This window comes from Colobus angolensis, unplaced genomic scaffold (assembly GCF_000951035.1).
Source record: "Colobus angolensis palliatus isolate OR3802 unplaced genomic scaffold, Cang.pa_1.0 Scaffold5, whole genome shotgun sequence".
Taxonomy (NCBI): domain Eukaryota; kingdom Metazoa; phylum Chordata; class Mammalia; order Primates; family Cercopithecidae; genus Colobus; species Colobus angolensis.
Window position 1 is genome coordinate 18,242,579 of NW_012118487.1, and position 24,182 is coordinate 18,266,760.

A 24,182-nucleotide genomic window follows, 5' to 3' on the forward strand; every position below is an offset into this window, starting at 1 on the left:
TCTAATACAGTATTTTCAACATTATTTTGAGTATGAGTATGAATATTTTCTGAGATGTTTACATTTGTTTTTGCTAAAGAGAAACAGAACACTCAGCCAAGTTAAGATGATAATAGCATTGGACTAAACTCGAAGAGTAACCGGTTTCATAGGAAATATGACCACCTTATAACAGAATTCTGATTCTTGACTTCAGGTGTACATTTTGAGGATGTATGTAAGGACCACCTTGATGGAGTTTCCTATTCTAGTAATTTTCATCACTCGTTATTTGAACATCTTTAATCAGTTATCTATGTTTATCTTGTATTGGTTTTTTTTTTTTTAAATAATGCTTATAAAATAGTGTGCAGCTTACAGGATATTAAGACAAATTTTATCTTATTGGGTTACACTGAAGTTTCTTTTATTGGATTCTGACATCTTTCTTTCTTTATTTCTTTTCTTTCTTCCTTTCTTCCTTTCTTTCCTTTCTTTTCTTTCTTATTGAGACAAGATCTCACTCTGTTGTTGCAAGGCTATAGTGCAGTGGTGGGATCACAACTCACTGTAGCTTTGACCTCCTGGGCTCAGGCGAACTTCCCATCTCCCCATCTCAGTCTCCCAAGTAACTGGGACTACAGACACATGCCACTGTGCCCGGCTAATTTTTTGTATTTGCAGGGATGTGGTTTCGCCAAGTTGAGCAGGCTAGTCTTGAACTCCCGAGCTCAAGCCATCCGCCTGCCTCAGCCTCCCCAAGTGCTGGGATTACAGGCATGTGCCACTGTGCCTGGCCTTTGTTTCTTTTTTTAACCAGACATTTTCCTTAAGATGTTATCACCTGGAAGTTTTCCATTTTTTACTCTCAGTATTGTGGCTTCTGTTCTTATCACTTCACATGCTCAGAAAACAGTTTTTTAAAGGCTTCCACTCAGCCATAGTCATATCTGGTGGTCTTATTCTCAGATAAGAAAAGTTGAAATAAGTTGACCTTTGCATTTGAGGTTATTGATTTCTTCTTAATGAAATTCTTTCACCATGACTTCTATAGCATTACACAGTTTTTATTTACTTTTATCTTTCTAGCATCTGTTTTTTACTCTGAGTTTTCCATATGGTTGAGTTATTATGTCTCTGTGGTTGAGTCTTTAAGTCTTTGCCTTTATCCTTTGTCATTCCTGCAGAGAATCCAGACTTCCTTCAACATTTACTTTTTCATTGATTGCCTGTCTTTACTTCTAGGCTTCTTGGCTTGGTGTCAGGACGGCAACATCCTTCTAATTAATTCCTCTGCCTTACTTTCTTATTTCTGCTTACCATGCATAATATTGACTTACTGACCTTTAAAACTCTTTTGGTATACTACTGCTGCTAGAAACTTTATAAATCCTTTCTATTGTTATTTTTTTTTTTTTTAACACAAGCACCCAGGGCAGATAGCATTTAGCTATAGCAAGCTTTTATAGCCAAACTTAATACTCCTTATTTGCCTTCCTTCTGTTTGTCATCATACTTCCTTCCTCCTCCACCTTCCATACCTAAGTATATACATACATTGCTTATTTTTACTTTAATGCATTGGCTCATATTTACTCTCCTTACATTGCTATCGAGACCAGATTAAACAATATCTCTCCCCAAGGCCTTTTTTCTAAATAAGGATTTTACTGTTGATTTTTTTTTTACTATTTTGTGAATTTGCTCAGTACTTAAACTACTTTGGAATCTCTCTGTTGTCACTTGTTTACCACAGAATTGAAAGTTTTTCTAATTTTGTGCTATTTTTCCCAACTTACTTGGAAACTAAAGATAGATACGACTTTTTGCCTCTTTTATGTACATATAGAACATGTTTTAATAATTATACCTTCATATGTGTTTGGCGAATTTCAGGATTTGGGGTATATTAAAAGCCATATGCAGACGTTTTTGTTAAATATAATTCTGAGTGTTATATAAAAGCATGCTGTCCTTTACTTATAAGCTATACATAAACTTAACGAAACAGAATTACATGAAACGTATATTGGAAGCTTGTTTCAAAACCTTTTAAGACCAGATTTTTCCATATTTACATGAAATTAGTGTCATATTGCTGTTTTTGTTTGTCACATTGTGCATTATTATCACTTACAAAGTATACTGCTTCTTAGCTGTTAATAGTTATAATAGGAAAACATTTTGCTTTAGGCTTTATGTTTGTTAGTATGTTCATATTAAGTAATTACTTTTTAAAAGTCAAGCACTGAAATTTACTTTTTCTTTTGAGACTAGTACAGGCCGGTTAGGCCTTATAAGATAAACATGTGAGAGCTCTTTGTTTAATCCCTAGGCTCCTTTTCTTGGCAGTGGAGGGACTATAGCTCCATCATCTTTTTCTTCTCGAGGACAGTATGAACATTACCATGCCATTTTTGACCAAATGCAGCAACAGAGAACAGAAGATAATGAAACTAAATGGAAAAGAGAAATATATGGTCGAGGTCTTCCAGAAAGGTATGGCTATGTTCTGCAGAAGTTGCTTATGCTTTGCTTCTGAGATAGTAATGAAAGTCACTGTGCGTATTTATCTACAGCGGAATTCTGCCTGGAGTTCGTCCAGGATTTCCTTATGGGGCTGCAGGTCATCACCATTTCCCTGATGCTGATGATATTAGAAAAACTTTGAAAAGATTGAAGGCGGTGTCTAAACAAGCCAATGCAAACAGGTTGGACTGTGATGATCCGTGAATTCATCCTTGTGTGTAATTTGTCATTTGTCATACATAGCTTAGTACCTACACTTTGTGGATGTTTTCTCCATTGTTCATATATGATGTTTTTTGCCTCTTGGGTGCAATAATTTTCTCAGGTGCAAATTTGGCCCTTGATTACACTGTGGAAAGCATGTAGCTCTCCAGTTCAGCCTGATTTTTGTGTCTTATTTGTCTGTTTAGACTGAATATACTATTTAAAGGAACATGTGATAACATTCTGCCAACATAATTATAACGTTTCATCACCCACTTGCTTTAAATAAATCAGGATATAAATCTAAATTGAATCACACTTTATGCAGAACCCCAGTGCATTTTTCGCCCTTTTCTTCATCACTTCAAAGCCTAGTTTTCTCTTTGTTGTCTTAGCATGCTTTCTCTTCACATTCATCTCTGATTTATAACTCTTTGTGATCCTGTTCATCATATTATTTCTTTTCTTCCATTGAATTAATTTAATAATGATAACTGATTAATGTATGCTTGAGCAGAGATAAATAATTGAGGTAAATATAAATTAACATTTATATATACATTATAAATTATATACAGAAACCTGATACATGTAGCTTATATTTTTTGAGAAAGGAAGGTTGCAGACTTACACATACGCATTTTTTTTATGAATAGTGAGACAAATTTTTTGGGAGGCTTTTATTCTCCAGAATTATTGATCTTTTTAGTATATATATTTTTTAATTAGTAAACTTTATTTTTAGAGCGATTTTGGTTCACAGCAAAATGGAGTGGAAAGTACAGAGTTCCCATGTACCCCTTCCTCACACATGCACAACCTCCATATCAACATCCTCATCTGAGTGATAATGTTTGTTACCATCAAACATTGATCCATTATCACCCAAAGTCTATAGTTTACATTAGAGTTTACTCGTGGTATGTACATTCCATGGCTTTTGACAAATGTATAATTACAGATATCCACCACTGTAATACAAAATAATGTCACTGCTTTCAAAATCCCCTGAGCTCCATCTGCCTCCAACCTCCCTCCCAACTCTTGGCAACCACTGATTGCTTTACTGCCTTCATAGTTTTACCTTTTCTGGAATATCATATACTTGGAATCATATAGTATGTGACCTTTCACATTGACTTTTCTCACTTCCTAATATGCATTTAAGGTACCTCCATATATCTTCATAGTTTCCATACCTTATTTCTTCTTAACACCATTGTATCGATATACCATACTTTTTTTTTTTTTTTGGTGATTTTTTTTTTTTTTTTTTTTGAGACAGGTGCTTGTCTTATCACCCAGGCTGGAGTGCAATGGCATGATCACGGCTCACTTGCAGCCTTAACCTCCGGGACTCAAGTGGCCCTCCAGCCTCCCGAACAGCAGGGACTACAGTTGCTTGCCACCATACGTGGCTGATTTTTTAATTTTTTTGTAGAATGGAGTCTCACTATGTTGCCCAGGCTGGTCTTGAACTCCTGGGTTCAAGCAGTCCTCCTGCATTGGCCTCCTAAAGTACTGGGATTACAAGCATGAGCCACCACACCCAGCCAGAATAGATGTACTACACTTTATCCATTATTCTACTGAAGGATATCTTTGTTGCTTTTAAGTTATGGCAATTATGAATAAAGCTTCTACAAACATTTGTGTGTAGGTTTTTATGTGGACATGCGCTTTTATGTATTTAAACAGATGCCAAGAGGATGATTGCTGGATCATGTCTTAAGAGTATGTTTGATTTTGTAAGAAGTCACCAAACTGTCTTCTAAAGTGGCTATACCATTATGCGTTCCTACCAGCAGTGATTAAGAATTCCTGTTGCTCCACATCCTCTCCAGCATTTAGTGTTGTCAATGTTTTGGATTTTGGCCATTTTAATCAGTGTGTAGTGGTATCTCATTTTAATTAAAATTCCCTATTGACATATTCAGCATTTTTTCATATGCTTCATGCCATCTGTATATCTTTCTTGATGAGTTGTCTGTTCACGCCTTTTGCTCATTTTTAAATTCATTTTTATATTGTTGAGTTTTTAAAGTTCTTTGTATATTATGTATAATAGTCCTTCATCAGGTATGTCTTTGGCAGATATTTTCTTTTTCTTTGTGGCTCATCTTCTCATTCCCTTAATATTCTGTTTTGCAAAGTGGAATGTTTTTATTGTAATGAAGTCCGGCATATCAGTTGTTTCTTTCATGGATTGTGTCTCTGGTGTTACAACTGAAAAGTTATCACCATACCCAAGTTCATTTGGGTTTTCTCCTATGTTATCTTCTAGGAGTTTTATAGTTTAATGTTATCTTTAGATCTGTGATCCATTTGAGTTAATTTTTGTGAAGGATATAAGGTCTGTGTCTAGATTCATTATTTTGCACATGGATGCCCAGTTGTTCCACATCTCTTGAAAAGACTATATATGCTCCTTTAAATTGCCTTTGCTCCTTTGTCAATGATTGGTTGACAAAGGATTTTTATGTGGGTCTACTTCTGTGCTCTCTGTTCTGTTTTACTGATTAAGTCTTGAAATCAGGTAGTTTCAGTCCTCCAGCTTTGTTCTTCAGTACTGAGTTGGCTATTCTGGTTCTTGCATCTTTCCACGTAAGCTTTAGAATCAGTTTGTCCATATCTACCGGCTGGCATCCTGGGATTTTGAATTGGGATTGTGTTGAATCTGTAGATCAACTTGGGAAGAACTGACATCTTGACAATATTCAGTCTTCCAGTACTTCCTATTAGACCTGAAATATCTCCATTTATTTAGTTCTTTGATATATTTTATCAGAATTTTGTAGTTCTCTTCATATCCATGCAAATTTTTTTCGATTTGTGACCTATATATTACATGTTGGGGAGTGCTAATGAAAGTGATAATGTGTTTTTAATTTCAAATTCTACTTGTTCATTGATTATATATAGGAAAACAATTGACTTTTGTTTATTAACCTTCCATCCTGCAACTTTGCTATAATCACTTTTTCTGGGAGGGGTATTTTTGGTGTTTCTTTTGAATTTTCTACATAGACAATCATGTTACCTGCAAACAAAGACAGTTATATTTCTTCCTTCCCAGTCTGTATACCTTGTGTTTTCTTTCCGTATTGCATTAGCTAGAACTTCCAATATGATGTTGAAGAGTGGTGTTGAGAAAGGACATCTTTGTCTTATTCCTGATGTTAGCCAGAAAGCTTCAAGTTTCCATTAAATATGTTATCTGTAGGTTTTCTGTAGATGTTCTTTATGAAATTGTGGAAGTTCCTCTTTAAGTTTTCTGAGATTTTTTTAAAGTCAGAAATGGGTGCTGGATTTTGTCAAATGCTTTTTTTTTTTTTTGCATGTATAGATATGATCATGTGATTTTTCTTCTCTAGCTTATTAATGTGATGGATTAATGTCATCCATTGATTAATTAATCCATTAATTGATTTTCAGATGTTGAGCCAGCTGTATTTTCTTATATTTTGCTATAAGAATAAAAATGCCCTTTTCTTTCATAGCTGGCAATCACTTACAAGGAAATGATTTAATTACTATGTGTATAATTTTCTTGTGATCTCTTTCTTAATAATACTCATTGTGTTAGATTTACATACACACTGTAATCTTTCCACTGATGTGGAGCAACAACTTTCACTACTCCACATTTTAGCTATTGTCAGTGTTTGCTTTACTGAAAGGCATTTAATCTTTTTTTCTTCCTCTCATTCTCAAATTCTTTTTTAATACTCTTTCTTTTGCTGAATTCAAGAATTTTCATGTATTTCTATTTTTAAAATAGCAGCGGCTAACTACCTTATTATTGTCCTTGCATACAGTGTTCTCAGTCAGCTGTTCATACCTCCTTTTTCTCTCCTTTTTGCTCAGTAAAAAAGAAAACCTGAAGAAAAATCACACGAGGCTTTTCTTTTTCTTGTTTTTCTGCTTGCTAAGTGATGTAGGTTAGTTTTAGAAAAATTGGAACGTAAAGGAAGAAGGTGTTAGGAAACAGGAAAGAAAATAATTCCAAATCCCTACAGAGACAGTCACTGGTGAAGACTTTGGTTAATTTTTTTGCATACTTTTTTCCTTTTCTTTTTCCCGAGATCATGGAAATCAAATCACACATACAAATTTTTATCTTTTTAAATTTAGTGTTCTTACCATACATATTTCCCATGTTAAAAATTGTTTTCAGTTTTTTAATATCTGCACAAAATTCCAGTGCCTGAATGTGCTATGATTTATCTAACAAATCCCCTAGTATAACAAGTTGTTTGTAATCCTTCACCTTTTTGAACATTTTTCTGCCACGTTTTATTCTTTATTTTTTATTATTTCTGTGAAATAGAATCTTACAGAGCAACTCGGGAGGTTGAGGCAGGAGAATCACTTGAACCTGGGAGGCGAAGGTGGCACTGAGTTGAGATCACACCACTGCACTCCAGCCTGGGTGACGGAGTGAGACTCTCTCTTAAACAAACAAAAAAAAGACCAGTGTAGTGGCTCAGGCCTGTCATCTCCTTTAGTCAAGGTTCTCCAAAGAAATAGAACCACGCCCGGCATGGTGGCTCAGGCCTGTAATCCTAGCACTCTGGGAGGCCAAGGCAGATAGATCACTTGAGGTCAGGAGTTTGAGACCAACCTGACCAACATGGTAAAACCCCCTCTCTCCGAGAAATACAAAAACTAACCAGGTGTGGTGGCACATCTGTAATCCCAGCTACCTGGGAGACTGAGGCAGGAGAATTGCTTGAACCCAGGAGGCAGAGGTTGCAGTGAGCCGACATTGTGCCATTGCACTCTGACGTTTCTCTCTGGCTGCTTTTAACATTTTTTCCTTCATTTCAACCTTGGTGCATTTGACGATTATGTGTCTTGGGGTTGCTCTTCTCAAGGAGTATCTTTGTGGTGTTCTCTATATTTCCTGAATTTGAATGTTGGCCTGTCTTGCTAGGAGCAAAACTCTGTCTCAAAAAAAAAAAAAAACGGGCGGCTGGCAAGATGGCTGAATATAATAGCTCCCGTCTGTAGTTCCTAGCAAGATTGACACAGAAGGTGGGTGATTCCTGCATTTCTAACTGGGGTGCGCTGTTCATCTCATTGGGACTGGTTGGGCAGTGGACACAGCTCAAGGGTGGCAAGCTGAAGCAGGGTAGGGTGTCACCTCATCTGGGAAGTGCAGGGGATCAGAGAACTCCCTTTCCTAGCCAAGGGAAGCGGTTAGGGACTATACCATGAACTCCGGCCCAGATACTGTGCTTTTCCCACAGTCTTCACAACCTGCAGACCAGGAGATTCCCTCCGGTGCCTATGCCACTGGGGCCCTGGGTTTCCAGCATGAAACTGGGCTGCCATTTGGGCAGACACCGAGGTAGCCACAGGAGTTTTTTTTCGTACCTCAGTGGCACCTGGAATACCAGTGAGACAGAACTGTTCACTCCCCTAGAAAGGGGACTGAAGCCAGGGGACCAAGTGGTCTGGCGCGGCGGGTTCCACCCCCACGGAGCCCAGCAAGCTCAGATCCACTGGCTTGAAATTCTGGGTGCCAGCACAGCAGTCTGAGCTCAACCTGGGACGCTGGAGCTTGGTGCGGGGAGGGGCATCCGCCTTTGCTGAGGCTTGAGTAGGCGGTTTTACCCTCACAGTGTAAACAAAGCCACTGGGAAGTTCGAACTAGGAGTAGCCCACTGCAGCTCACCAAGGCTGCTGTGGCCAGACTACCTCTCTAGATTCCCTCCTCTCTGGGCAGGGCATCTTTGAAAAAAAGGCAGTAGCCCCAGCCAGGGACTTACAGATAAAACCCCCACCTTCCTGGGACAGGGCTCCTGGGGGAAGGGGCTGTTGTGGGCACAGCTTCAGCAGACTTAAACATACCTGCCTGGCAGCTCCAAAGAGAGCAGCAGATCTCCCAGCACAGCGTTCAAGCTCTAATAAGGGACAGTTGGCCTCCTCTGTGGGTCCCTGACCCCTGTGTATCCTGACTGGGAGACACCTCATACAGGAGAGTTCTGACTGGCATCTAGCAGTTGCCCTTCTGGGACAAAGCTTCCAGAGGAAGGAACAGGTAGCAATCTTTGCTGTTCTTCAGCCTCTGCAGGTGATACCCAGGTGAACAAGGTCTGGAGTGGACCTCCAGCAGATTCCAGCAGACCTGCAGCAGAGGGCCCTGACTGTTAGAAGGAAAACTAACAGAAAGGAATAGTATCAAAAAGGACATCCGCTCAGAGACCCCATCCGAAGGTCACCCACTTCAGAGACTAAAGGTGGATAAATCCACAAAGATGGGGAAAAACCAGCACAAAAAGGCTGAAAATTCCAAAAAACGGAACGCCTCTTCTCCTCCAAAGGATCACAACTCCCTGCCAGCAAGGGAACAAAACTGGACAGAGAATGAGTTTGATGAATTGACAGACGTAGGCTTCAGAAGGTGTGTAATAACAAACTCCTTCAAGCTAAAGGAGCATGTTCTAACCCAATGCAAGGAAGCTAAGAACCTTGAAGAAAGGTTAGACAAATTGCTAACTAGAATGACCAGTTTAGAGAAGAACATAAGTGACCTGATGAAGCTGAAAAACAGCACGAGAACTTCATGAAGCATATACAAGTATCTGTCGCTAAATTAAGCAGAAGAAAGGATATCAGAGATTGAAGATCAACTCAATGAAATAAAGCGAGAAGACAAGATTAGAGAAAAAAGAGTGAAAAGATATGAACAAAGCCTCCGAGAAACATGGGACTATGTGAAAAGATCAAATCTACATTTAGTTGGTGTACCTGAAAGTGACGGGGAGAATGAAACCAACTTGGAAAACACTCTCCATTATATGCTCCAGGAGAACTTCCCCAACCTAGCAAGACAGGCCAACATTCAAATTCAGGAAATATAGAGAACACCACAAAGATACTCCTTGAGAAGAGCAACCCCAAGACACATAATCGTCAAATGCACCAAGGTTGAAATGAAGGAAAAAATGTTAAAAGCAGCCAGAGAGAAACGTTAGGTTACCGATAAAGGGAAGCCCATCAGACTAACAGTGGATCTATCTGCAGAAACCCTACAAGCCAGAAGAGAGTGGGGGCCAATATTCGTTCAACATTCTTAAAGAAAAGAATTTTCAACCCAGAATTTCATGTCCAGCCAAACTAAACTTCATAAGCAAAGGAGAAATAAAAAATTCTTAGAAGATGCTGAGAGATCTTGTCACCACCAGGCCTGCCTTACAAGAGCTTATGAAGGAAGCACTAAACATGGAAAGGAACAGCCAGTACCATCCACGGCAAAAGCATGTCAAAGTGTAAAGACCATCAACACTATGAAGAAACTGCATCAACTAATGGGCAAAATAACCAGCTAGCATCATAATGGCAGGATCGAATTTACACATAACAGTATTAACCTTAAATGTAAATGGGCTAAATACCCCAGTTAAAAGACACAGACTGGCAAATTGGATAGAGTCAAGACCCATGAGTGTGCTGTATTCCCATCTCACATGCAAAGACACACATAGGCTCAAAATAAAGGGATGTAGGAATATTTACTGAGCAAATGGAAAGCAAAAAAAAAAAAAAGCAGGGGTTGCAATCCTAGTCTCTGATAAAACAGACTTTAAACCAACAAAGATCAAAAGAGACAAGGGCATTACATAATGGTAAAGGGATCAATGCAACAAGAAGAGCTAACTATCCTAAATATATATGTACCCAGTACAGGAGCACCCAGATTCATAAAGCAAGTTCTTAGTGACCTACAAATAGACATAGACTCCCACACAATAATAGTGGGAGACTTTAACACCCCACTATCAATATTAGATCAATGAGACAGAAAATTAACAAGGATATCCAGGACTTGAACTCAGCTGTGGACCAAGCACACCTAATAGACATCTACAGAACTCTGCACCCCAAATCAACAATATGCATTCTTCTCAGCACCACATAGCACTTATTCTAAAATTGACCTCATAATTGGAAGTAAAACACTCCTCCACAAATACAAAAGAATGGAAATCATAGCAAAGAGTCCGTCAGACTACAGTGCAATCAAATTAGAACTCAGAATTAAGAAACTCACTCAGAATAGCACAACTACATGGAAACTGAACATCCTGATCCTGAATGACTACTGGGTAAATAATGAAATGAAGGCAGAAATAAAGATACTCTTTGAAACCAATGAGAACAAAGACATAGTGTACCAGAATCTCTGGGACACATTTAAAGCAGTGTGTAAAGGGAAATTTATAGCACTAAATGCCCACAGGAGAAAGTGGGAAAGATCTAAAATCAAAATCAACACTCTACACAATTAGAAGAACTAGAGAAGCAAGAGCAAACAAATTCAAAAGCTAGCAGAAGACAAGAAATAACTAAGATCAGAGCGGAACTGGAGGAGATAGAGACACGAAAAACCTTTCAAAAAATCAGTGAATCCAGGAGCTAGTTTTTTGAAAAGATCAACAAAACAGACCTCTAGCCAGACCAATAAGAAAAGAGAGAAGAATCAAATCGATGCAATAAAAAATGATAAAGGGGATATCACCATTGATCCCATAGAAATACAAACTACCATCAGAGAATATTATAAACACCTCTACACAAATAAACTAGAAAATCTAGAAGAAATGGACAAATTCCTGGACACATACACCGTCCCAAGGCTAAACCAGGAAGAAGTTGAATCCCTGAATAGACCAATAACAAGTTCTGAAATTAATAGCCTGCCAACCAAAAAAGAAGTACGTGACCAGATGGATTCACAGCCAAATTCTACAAGAGGTACAAAGAGGAGCTGGTACCATTCCTTCTGAAACTATTCCAAACAATAGAGAAAGAGGGAATCCTCCCTAACTCATTTTATGAAGCCAGCATCATCCCAATACCAAAACCTGCTAGAGACACAACAAAAAAAGAAAATTTCGGGCTAATGTCCCTAATGAACATCAGTGCGAAAATCCTCAATAAAATACTGGCAAACCGAATCCAGCAGCACATCCAAAAGCTTTTGCACCAGGATCAAGTCAGCTTCATCCCTGAGAGGCAGGCCTGGTTCAACATAACGCAAATCAGTAAACGTAATCTGTCACATAAACAGAACCAATGACAAAAACCATATGATTATCTCAATAGGTAATGGGTCTTTAACAAAATTTAACAGCCCTTCTTGCTAAAAATTACCAATAAACTAGGCATTGATGGAACGAAGATATCTCAAAATAATAAGAACTATTTATGACAAACCCACAGCCAATATCATACTGAATGGGCAAAAACTGGAAGCATTCCCTCTGAAAACCAGCACAAGACAAGGATACCTTCTCTCACCACTCCTATTCAACATAGTATTGGAAGTTCTGGCCAGGGCAATCAGGGAAGAGATAGAAATAAAGGGTATTCCAATAGGAAAAGAGGAAATCAAATTGTCTCTGTTTGCAGATAACATGATTGTATATTTAGAAAACCCCATCGTCTCAGCCCAAAATCTCATTAAGCTGATAAGCAACTTCAGCAAAGTCTCAGGATACAAAATCAATGTGCAAAAATCACAAGCATCCCTATACACCAATAACAAACAAAAATCATGAGTGAGCTCCCGTTCACAATTGCTACAAAGAGAATAAAATACCTAGGAATACAACTTACAAGGGATGTGGTGGACCTCTTCAAGGAGACCTACAAACTACTGCTCAAGGAAATAAGAGAGAACACAAACAAGTGGGAAAACATTCCATGCTCATGGATAGGAAGAATCAATATCATGAAAATGACCATATTGCCTAAGGTAATTTATGGATTCATTGCCATCCCCATCAAGCTACCATTTGACTTTCTTCACAGAATTAGAAAAAACTACTTTAAATTTCCTATGGAACCAAAAAAGAGCCCTCATTGCCAAGACAATCCTAAGCAAAAAAACAAAAACAAAAACAAAAAAAAATTGGAGGCATCACGCTACCTGACTTCAAACTATACACAAGGCTACAGTGACCAAAACAGCCTGGTGTACTGGTACCAAAACAGATATATAGACCAATGGAACAGAACAGAGGCCTTAGAAATAATGCCACACATCTACAATCATCTGCTCTTTGACAAACCTGACAAAGACAAGCAATGGGGAAAGGATTCCCTATTTAATAAATGGTGTTGGGGAAACTGGCTAGCCATATGCAGAAAGCTGAGACTGGAATTCCTCCTTACACCTTATACAAAAATTAACTCAAGATGGATTAAAGACTTAAACATAAGACCTAAAACCCTAAAAACCCTAGAAGATAACCTAGGCAATACCATTAAGGACATAGGGTGGTCAAAGACTTTATGACTAAAACACCAAAAGCAATGGCAACAAAAGCCAAGATAGACACATGGGATCTAATTAAACGAAAGAGCTTCTACACAGCAAAAGAAACTATCATCAGAGTGAACAGGCAACATACAGAATGGTAGAAAATTTTTGCAACCTATTTATCTGACAAAGGGCTAATATCCAGAATCTACAAAAAACTTAAATTTACAAGTAAAAAGCAGCCCCATCAAAAAGTGGGCAAAGGGTGTGAACAGACACTTCTCAAAAGAAGATATTTATGCAGTCAACAAACATATGAAAAAAAGCTCATCATCACTTGTCATTAAAGAAATGCAAATCAAAACCACAATGAGATACCATCTCATTCCAGTTAAAAAGTTAGGAAAGAATAGATGCTAGAGAGGATGTAGAGAAATAGGAACGCTTTTGCACTGTTGGTGGAAGTGTAAATTAGTTCATCCATTGTAGAAGACAGTGTGGTGATGCCTCAAGGATCTAAAACTAGTAATACCATTTGACCCAGCAATCCCATTACTGGGTATATACCCAAAGGATTATAAATCATTCTGCTATAAAGACACATGCACACATAGGTTTATTGCATCACTGTTCACAGTAGCAAAGACTTAGAACCAGCCCGAATGGCCATCAAGATAGACTTGATTAAAAAAAAAAAAAAAAAAGTGACATGGATACACCATGGAATACTATGCAGCCATAAAAAAGAATGAGTTCATATCCTTTTCAGGGACATGGTAACCATCATTCTCAGCAAACTAACACAAGAACAGAAAACCAGACACCACCACATGTTCTCACTCATAAGTGGGAGATGAACGATGAGAACACATGGACACAGGGAGGGGAACATCACACACTGGGGCCTGTCAGGGGCTGGGGACCTAGGGGATGGGTAGCATTAGGAGAAACACCTAATGTAGATGACGGGTTGGTGGGTGCAGCAAACCACCATGGCGTGTGTATACCTGTGTAACAAACCTGCATGTTTTGCACATGTACCCCAGAACTTAAAGTATAATAAAACAAAAAGAATCTGGGAATTAGCCATCATAAAAGAAATCATGGTTAAACGAGCAAACTTGGAAGAATTGACTGACTTGTCATGTAAAAGAGGAATTAGACACGGTGGAAATATAAAGACACATTTCAGTCAGATATGAGGACTGTTCAAAGGTTGGATGACTGTGGGATTTAATGGATATCTTCAAACTGTAAGTATTAACCAGAGGTTTAAATGACTGTGCCTCATGGAGTATTTAGATGGGAATATGGGAATACTTTATTCAGTGAAAACTTGGACTAGTTAATACCAAAGGTCCCTTCCAATCTGAATGATTCTTTTGTCTTGTACTGTTTAGTGGTCACTGGCACTATAGAATATTTTCTCTGCACACTGTCAAAATTTCTGGTTACTATAATTTGTATGTCATTTTCATTCTTGATTCTTTCCTTGATTCAAACTGAATCAACAAACTGAAATCTGATGTAAGACTCTTTCAGATTCTCTTTTCTTCATAATCACCTATATTTGCCTGTTTCTTCTTTATGGTATTATTTATTTTTCCTTTTCCTTTCTTATCAGTAACTCTGACCAGTCTGACTTTGCTTATATCCAATTTCTTAATAACATAACTCTTCTGTTAGGCTTTTCAATATTAGAAACTCCAGCCATGTGTGGTTCAAATGGCTGAAGCTACTTTTTAATAAATTACAGAGTGCCACCTAACATTTGTGTTTTTCTGGAGCTTTTACTTTTCCCAAGTCCTCTTGTCTGTATTGCTTCATTTAATTTGCATAAAACTAACAACAATTTTATTCCATTACATAGACGTTATGCCCCTTAAGAGGAAGTTAAATGAATAAACCCTTCTACATCATTTTTTCATCTTAGTAATCCTATACAACCCCATCTCTTCTTCCCAATACCGTATTACTCGTTTTTGTTTCTCAGATTATCTGTTACCTAGAGTTCTACTTATTTTTATGTTATCTTCAACTTTATCTTTGAGAAGTTTTAAATTTTCTTTATCGATAAAGAATTTGAACCATGGATGTGAGGCATGCATTTCCTAGCCAAATCTTGTTGATTATTCATGCATTTACAATAGGAAAAGAAAAAAGAACTTGCTCCCTTTTCCTCCCCTTCTCTTGTCAGGGTTAAAAAAAAAAAAAAAGGAAAGTTTGTCTTAGGATAAATATTTCTTGATAAAAGAACACTATACTTCTGTTTTCTCATTGTTTGATGCCCCTTATCCTCGTACATTATTCTTTTTAGTCCATTTTAATGTCTTTGTGTTTTACTATAAAATTCCTAATTTCTTACTATATTTTCATCTATATTATCATCCTCTTATCCTTAATCCAGGTCAGTGTTTTACTGATTTTAAGTGGTGTAATTCTGGAACTCAAAAGAAGTAGCCTAATTTTTGTAAAACAGAGCGTGCTCACATGAATTCTTAATAGTGTTTAATGAAGAAAATTACTATCAAGAAGTAAACTGACTGTTTTCTCTTAATCCTCATGATCCCAGCACAAACATAGTTTATGCCCATAGTTTAGTACAATTGTATTACTTTAGAGAGGACTAAGCATATGAGTTGTGAGCTATTTTTGCTGTGTATGTAGTAGTAAACAGTAATACATATGAAAAATAAGAACACAGATTTTACAGGTTTTTAAACAGTGTAAGGAGTGATAAAATTGATTAATTTTGTCCTTTAATCTATGAATATGTACTATGCTGATTTTCGTATGTTGAACCAACCTTGCCTCCCCGGAACTGTTTTATTCATCTTTATATCTTTTGACAGATATAATGTGACAAATAGTTTGACACTCGATATTTGTTTAATAAATGACAGGAAAAAATAATTAGTGTTAAACAAAATCACTACAGTTATTAAGTTTGTGTTTGAAAGCAGCCAGTAATGTAAACCTGCTTATTTAAGCCAGCATAGGAAGCAATTGTTCAATGAAGCAAAATTTATAAATCATATGAACACATAGAGCAAGTAGTGTTATATATGCATAAATGGTGTGAAAATCTAAAAATCAAAGCTGTTATACATATGACCAGGTTCTCAGTAAATAATTCTGTGCAACCACTGTTTAACCTATGCCAATTGTAAATTCAGGCAAACAGTCACTGGACACAGAAAGCGTCTTAAGATGGGAAGTCAAACGTGGTTTACTTCCGTAAAAGTTAGAGAAGACAGTTGATACAGTCAGGATGCACAGCAGAGAGATCAACTGTCTTGTTTACTTGCAGATGGTGATGTATAGGTCCCCCCAAAAGAGCTTTATCTGTAACCATAGAGTTTCAGATGACATGTTTGAGCATCATACCTGAAGGCTTATCTGCCTTCCTCAGGCCTAGCCTTACATAGATGGGCTGTAGCAAAACAGAATACAGCCTTGCCTTGATATATGCAGGAAATAAGTTTCATTCCAACCAGATATACCTTATTAATCTTACGTCGGAGCATTATACCTGAAGGTTTATCTGCCTCCTCAGGCCCAGCCTTACATAGACGGGGATGTGGCAGAACAGGGTACAGTCCTACTTTGATATATACAGTAAATAAGTTGCATTCTGACCAGATATACCTTATTAATCTCATATCAGAGCATCACATTTGAAAGTTTATCTGCCTTGCTCAGGCTGAGCATTATATAAATGGGGCTATAGCAAAGCAGGATATAGCCTTACATTGATATATGCAGGAGATAAATTGCATTCAGAATAGATAAGTGTTATTAATCTCAGAATTTTCCAGTGGCTGATGGGACTGCTAGGGGACAGCACAGGTGCACTACAGAGGCATGAACAAATTTCTCATTCATTGTGTTCAGCCTACTCAAGCTAACATGGCATTGGTGAAGTGGATTTCTGGATTTAGTGATGTGAAACTAGATTAAGATTTAGCTACCCAAACATATCTGAGAGCAATAGTAACTGGCCTTTAAACCAGCTATAGAGATTATATAATTCTAGAAAATTCCCATGATGGAAATCTCATAAGAATCTTAATTTTAAGTACTACATGAGATAAATAAACCTTAGATCACTGTCATTCATAGTTATGTGATGGAATAGATTTTTAGAAGCAGTTATTTGGTATATGAAAATTAGAAATGCTCAAATCTTAGTACGAGACTGAGATTTATTTCATGTAATTTTCAGAACATAATTTAGTTATGGTCCCAAAGAAAGCCCATAAAGGAAGTTTCTGTGCCTTACTAGTCAAAATACAAGTAGAAACACAGCCAACAACTTGCTCATCTTTCTTCCTTACCTCCAAAATTAACTGCAATTGATGCCATGCTATGAGTTCTCTGATAACTGGGGCTGGGTTTTATTTATCTTTGTATATTCCATACTTAGCATAGTAACTAACACAATGTTTAGTAGATGCTTAATCAGTGTTTGTTATTGATACTTTTTTTTATAGTCTAAGATCAGCATGTTTACATTCTTTCATAATTGTCAGAGAAAGACACAAAAGTAAAATTGGAAAAGGTTAAAACAAATAACTCTGTTTTTAATCTTTTCCCTAATCTATCCATTTTACTTTTTATAGTTGTGATATTTAGGGAATTCAAACATAGCTTTTTACTGTATTTTTGAAAATTCACACTTAAGTAATGCTTTTGTTCTTTTTAATTTTTTAAATTGCTGCTGTACTGCTTTTATTTGACTTCGCTACTAAGATTCTTATTATATTGGATACAGAGTTCTGAAATAAACTTGGAAACTTCTCAGATTCTTCCATAATTAAGTGTATCTAAAATAATTGTATATGTTTAAATAAGTAGAATAGATCAAATAAATATAAAAGAAACCATCTTGTGAAGACTTAGAGTAGAATTATAGATTTTACTTGTATTTAAAATAATAAAGAATGTGATTTAAGTAATAGATGTCAATATATATATAGTGGTTTCTTCATTACAGAGAAAGTGTTTCATCAGCCTTCATATTCTGAAATAAAAAAAATTAGGATAAATGTAATTTTTAACTTTTTAGAATATTTTATGTTCAAGGTGGCTGACTTTGTGATTTGTTCAAATTAGGCAAAAAGGGCAGCTAGCTGTAGAAAGAGCTAAACAAGTAGAAGAGTTCCTGCAGCGAAAACGGGAAGCTATGCAGAATAAAGCTCGAGCCGAAGGACATATGGTATGAATTTTGTTTGTTTCTGAGATTTTGAATGTATTAGTATTCCAAGTGAAGGTCTGGAATAAGGTAAGTGTAAGTAAAAACAATGACAATCTAACAATCTAGGCATAATAAGAGGCAGTAAAGATACTCAGAAGTCATTTGCAGAGTATAAAATTGGGATATCTTAACTCATTTACCTTCTCTTCTGCTATCTCTTATACCAGGGGTGGAATTCTGTTGTTGCTTTGGTTAATTGGGAGTAAGTTCATACCTGTATCCTTCCTTTAAAAGAGTATAAATGGGTATAGCAATCCAGATATTTATATTAAAGAAATAAGTTCTTAGATTGCTGCATGTTTTTTTTTCTCCCCCAATATGCTTTTGGTTTTACATACTTTTAAGTGGCAAAGAATTTTAGAAGAAAATTGGGAAACAAGTATTTGGGTAAGTATATATGTAAACTATGCATTTGCTCAAAAGCAATTTAGAAGTAGAATTATAGTAAAGTCTCCGGTTATGCCATTTAACTAAATTAAGTCATGTATCCAAGAAAATATTAAGTTTTTAGAATATTATTTCAATCATTAAAACTTTTTTTTGTCTTTGGTATTTAACAGGATTTGAGATAGTTAAAACTCTTGATAGTTTGATTTGTAGAGGTGCACAAATGCCTTTTGACATTTTGTCTACAGAACAACTGATGATTATGTCTGTCAGCTCAGCAACCCATGAAGCATCACACTTATATAGGAAATAGGTTAATTAGATGGTAATATATTTTAATTAGACTTATTACATATCTGTTGTAAGTTCGTAAGTGGTATCTTTGTGAGTTAATGTAGTTCAATATAGTATGTCTTTTCTTTGAAACAATGTCATAGAAACATAGTTAAATTTGTAAATAGTTACCCTTTATATTGTTAACACAGATACTTCAATTTGTTTTTCTACATCCGGAATTAATCTGTATTTGTATCTTTCCGTTAGATAGTAGATGAGAACCTCCAGCCTTTTCCTTTGCTCATATCTCCCATGTCAATAGCAGCTGGAATTTTGGTTACAGATTTTTTACTTAAAATATTTTTAAAAGAATTGGTAGGCTTACTGAAATTTACTAATTTCTTTTCTCAACATCATTCCTTATATCTTACTGTTCCCCCCTCAGTTTATTTTTTTTCATGCTGGAGAATCTGGTAATTTTTTTTGGAGAGGAACTTTCCAAGATTTGGAATTTTGCTCTTATTTTGTCCTCATGCTTGAATGATCATTTGTAATGGTGGTCTGCTGGTAAATTTGATTAGCATTTGTTTGTCTGAAAAAATATTTTGCTTTTGTTTTTAACAAATATTTTGGCTGGATATTGTATTATAGGCTGAAACTTTTTACCTCTGGCTTGCCCTATTTCTGACAAGAACTGTGCATTCATTCTTATCTTTTTCCTCGGTATGTAATTTATCTTTTTTCTCTACTTTAAAATTTTTCTCTTTATCACTAGAATCAATTTGATTATGATGTGGTTTGAGTGTGTGTGTGTTTTTTTGTTTTTTTTTTTTTTGAGACAGAGTCTTACTCTGTCACCCAGGCTGGAGTGCAGTGGCGAGATCTTGGGTCAGTGCAGTGTCCGCCTCCCTGCCTCAAGCGATTCTCATGCCTCAGCCTCCCAAGTAGCTGAGATCACAGGTGTGTACCACCACACCCATGTAAGTTTTGTATTTTTTTAGTAAAGATGGGGTTTCACTGTGTTGGCCACGTTGGTCTTGAACTCCAGACCTCAGGTGATCCATCTGCCTTGGCCTCCGAAAGTGCTGTGATTACAGACATGAGCCACTGCACCCTGCTTGTGTAGTTATCTTCATGTTTATTTTGTATAGGGGTTCATTGAGCTTCTCAGATCTGTGGGTTTATGATTTTCATCAAATCTGGAAATTTTTCTTTCTTTCTTTCTTTCTTTCTTTCTTTCTTTCTTTTCTTTTCTTTTCTTTCTTTTCTTGCTTGCTGGCTTGCTTGCTTTTCTTTCTTTTCTTTCTCTCTCTCTCGCCACCCCCTTTCCTTTTTTTTTTTTTTTTTTGACACAGGTTTCACTCTTGTTACCCAGGCTGGAATGCAGTGGCACATTCTCGGCTCACTACAACCTCCGACTCCCAGGTTCAAGTGATTCTCCTGCCTCAGCCCTCTGAGTAGCTGGGATTCCAGGCATCCATCACCATGCGGGGCTAATATTTTGTCTTTTTAGTGGAGACGGGGCTTCACCATGTTGGCCAGGCTGGTCTCAAACTCCTGACCTCTCAGGTGATCCACCTGCCTTGGCCTCCCAAAGTGCTGGGATTACAGGCATGAGCCACCACGTCCAGCCCATTATTTCCTCAAAAAATGTTTTTCTGTTTGCCTCTCTGCCTCTTCTAGGTCTCTGGTACACATATATTAGACCACTTTGTACACTACCAGCCATTCACTGATGATGCTCTTACTTTGTTCAGTCTTTTTTTTTTTTCTCTGTGTTTCATTTTGGGTTGTTCTATTGCTGTGTCTTCAAGTGCATTAATCTTTTTTTCTGCTGTGTCTGTTAATTCTATGCAGACATTATATGTTTTCCATCTCAGAAATTGTTTTTTGTTTGTTTATTTTTCGAGACAGAATTTTCACTCTTGTTGCCCAGGCTGAAGTGCAGAGACATGATCTCGGCTCACTGCAACCTCTGCTTCCTGGGTTCAGGAGATTCTTCTGCCTCAGCCTCCTGAGTAGCTGGGATTACAGGCATGTGCCACCACACCCAGCTAATTCTTTTGTATTTTTTAGTAAAGATGGGGTTTCACCATGTTGGCCAGGCTGGTCTCGAACTCCTGATCTCATGTGATCTGCCAGCCTTGGCCTCCCAAATTGCTGAGATTATAGCCGTGAACCACCATGCCCAGCCAGAGATTGAATTTTTTATGTTAAAGTTGATTTGGATTGTTTTTATACCTTCCATGTCCCCCACTTTTCTTCATATTCTTAAACATATGGAATATAATTATGATAGCAGTTTTCATGTCCTTATCTATTAATTCTACCATCTGTGTCATTTCTGAGTCTCTGTTGATTGATTTTTTTCCCTCATTAGGGTCATCTTTTTTTCTTTACATGTCTGGTAATTTGTAGTTGGATACCAGGCATTGTGTATTTTATAAATATTTGTGGACTTTTTTTTCTGGGATTGCAGTTAAGTTACTTGGAAATAGTTTGAGTCTTTCAAGGTTTGCTTGTAAGCTTTGGCTGTAAGCTTTGCTGGGCCAGTACAGAACAGTCTTTAGTCTAGTGCTAATTTGGCCTCACTGCTATAGCAGTACTCTTTTGAATACCCAATGCTTTATTAGTTTGGAGGTCTTTTCATTTTGGCTCTTGGAAACATGAGACATTTGCAGCCCTGATTGAACCTCAGGTATTATTGACAATATGTTGTTTGTCATTCAGCAGGAAGCTCTAGGGACCCTCTTTAGATCTTGAGCACCCTTCCACGTTCTTCTTTGCAACTCTGTTCTGCAAATTCTAGTGTTCTTCGATTTTCCAAGGTCTGAATGCTGTTTCCTCAACTCAGGGGACTGCCAAACTCTGGTTACCTTCTGTCTGTGTTGCAGCCAGGAAACCCTTGCCAGTCAGTAAGGTGGGCCAGCTGTTGGGTTTACCACCTTTGTTTTCCTTCTCTCAAGGATCACTTTCCTGTGCTGTCTGTTGTCCAGTGTTTTAAAACCCTTTCATATGTTTTGTTCGGACTTTTAGTTGTTTAAGATGGGAGGGTAGATCTGTTACTTCATCACGGCTACAAGTGAGCCTCGAATAATAATTTGGCTGGATAAGGAAATACAAGTTTGAAGTTTATTTTCCATAGAACTTTAAAGATTCTGCTTTATTATCTTCCTACTTACATTGTTGCTAATGAGACATGTGATGTTCTGGATCTTGTTCTTTTATAAGGAATTCTTTCCTTTCTCATAACTCCTAGGACTGTTTTTCTATCCTTGATGTTCTGAACTTTACTTGAATATTTCTCAGTTGTTTTTTGTTTTGTTTTTTTGTCTTCCTGGCTTAAGTTTCCACTGAATGCTTTCAATGTGAGTACTTATCTTCAATTCTAGGGACATTTGAAATTATAAATTCTTCAAATATTGCTTCTACATTTTCTTCTCAAGAGAACTCCTATTAGACTGATACATTGGAACCTCTGCATGTAATATACTTTAAAAAATCTTTTTCTCTCTTTTTACTGTGTTTTGGAAGGATTTCTAGGCCTGATATTCCAGCTCACTGGAATATATTCTTTAGTTTTGTCTACTCTGCCATTCAGCTCATCTAATGAGTTTCCTTTTATTTCAAAAAATTACGTTTTCATGTCTATGAATTCTAGTTTTCCCATAAAACTCTTTTCTTATATTTTCATTTCCCTGGTAGTATTATAATTGTTGTAAAGTCTTGTTCTTAGTGTGCTGTTGACTATGTTACTTTGGTTTCTTCCATTTTGAGGTTTGTTAGGTATTTCATAGTATTGGTACGCCTCAAATGTTCAGCACCCTTGCTAGTGTGTTCATGATTGGGAGTATGAATTTTACTGTTCATTGCCTTTGTTTGGGTGACTCCCTGGGAAGATGGCAGTGTGCTAGTGCCATGATCTGTTCTCTGCAGTTTTCAGTGAGAGTGAAGGATGAGTGGGACATACTGGTACTCTCTCAGTGCAACTGCCTTAACGGCTTATTTTCTGGGCTTAAGAGACTCTCATTCTTCCTAGGTATCACCCAGAGCATTGGCTTGTCCTTTCATTCTATGCTCTCTCTTACCACTCCTGTTTCAAAGTAACTGACACTGCTTGCTGGTTTGTGGAGATGCTTAGTGTACTGGAGGTAACCCTTTTACTCTAACCACTGTTGTCTGCTATTAGACCTTCTCATGCTCTTAGCTTCCAATATGTCTTAAACCATGCTTTGTGTTACTCACACCTTCTGTGGTAGTACTCTTTCTGACATGTTTTTGCTTTTGTAAATTCAACTTTAAGCTGGTTTTGTGTACTTTCCTGGTCTCTAGTTTCCTTTTAGTCTTAGGACTACCAGGAGTTTTGCTTATTTTTGAATGCTGATATGTATTCACTTAAAATAATTTTTTATACTAAGATTTTGCAGGAAGGAAAGCAGTAGTGTTCACTTTGACCTCTTATAATCAGTATTTTTCATTTTATTGTTGTGTTCTCATTTTTTAAAAACATGTTTTATAGAGCTGCAGTACATTTTGAGAATGACTTTTATGTGACTTTCTAAGATTCATTCTGTTAAACTATATTGAATTCCTTCATTCCTTACATGACATAAAACTTTGCCTTAGAAATATGTGGCTAAATATGAAGAATTGGTATTTTCTAGTATACTTGGGTGTGTACATCATATATTACTTATTTTGTTGATTCACTAAATTAATAAGGCAATTTGTTAAACCCTGGGAGTAGTAAGTATATAAAGCTTACTCAGAAATAGTTTGTTTCTAAAGTAATTTATAATCTTAATGTTGGACAAGAATATCTACACTAGTAATAAGGCAGAGATTAGAAGTGAGTGCTAAGGTTAACTCTGGGCAGGATAAGAAGCCTCACAGATTTTAAGTTCTAAATTGGAACTATTTTTATGGTAAAGCAGAGGTGCTACTTGTAATTTGCCTCTTTGTATTCGTTTTCTATTCTGTTAACAATTTACCATAAACTTAGTGGCTTAAAGCGACACAAATTTATTACTTAAACTTTCTTTGGGTAAGAGTCTGGCATGTGCTAGCTGGGTATTCTTTTCATGGTCTCTTAAGGCTGAAATTAAGGTGTCAACCAGCTGTATTACCACCTAGAGGCTCAGCTAGAGCAAGATCTTCTTCCCTGTCCCCCTCAGGGTATTGGCAGAATCCACTTCCTTGTTGCTGTGGAGCTGAGGCCTCTGTTGTCTGGCTAGATTTTGGCCTGGAACCACTCTTAACTCTGAGAGACCACTCTTA

The 24,182-nt window shown here is 37.0% G+C and overlaps 1 protein-coding gene across 5 annotated transcripts in view; it reads left to right on the forward strand.

Annotated features, from left to right (window-relative positions):
* NEK1 (NIMA-related kinase 1) overlaps nucleotides 1-24,182 on the forward strand; it is a 204,946-nt gene that overhangs the window by 57,159 nt on the left and 123,605 nt on the right. For 3 of the 5 annotated variants that reach the window (XM_011959633.1, XM_011959637.1, XM_011959634.1), the window contains 2 exons: nucleotides 2,315-2,478; nucleotides 18,101-18,203. In XM_011959633.1, coding sequence (XP_011815023.1) covers nucleotides 2,315-2,478; nucleotides 18,101-18,203 — 267 coding nt within the window. Of the gene's footprint in view, nucleotides 1-2,314; nucleotides 2,479-2,558; nucleotides 2,691-18,100; nucleotides 18,204-24,182 lie in introns of all 5 variants that reach the window. The other 2 variants (XM_011959631.1, XM_011959632.1) reach the window with 1 other exon arrangement.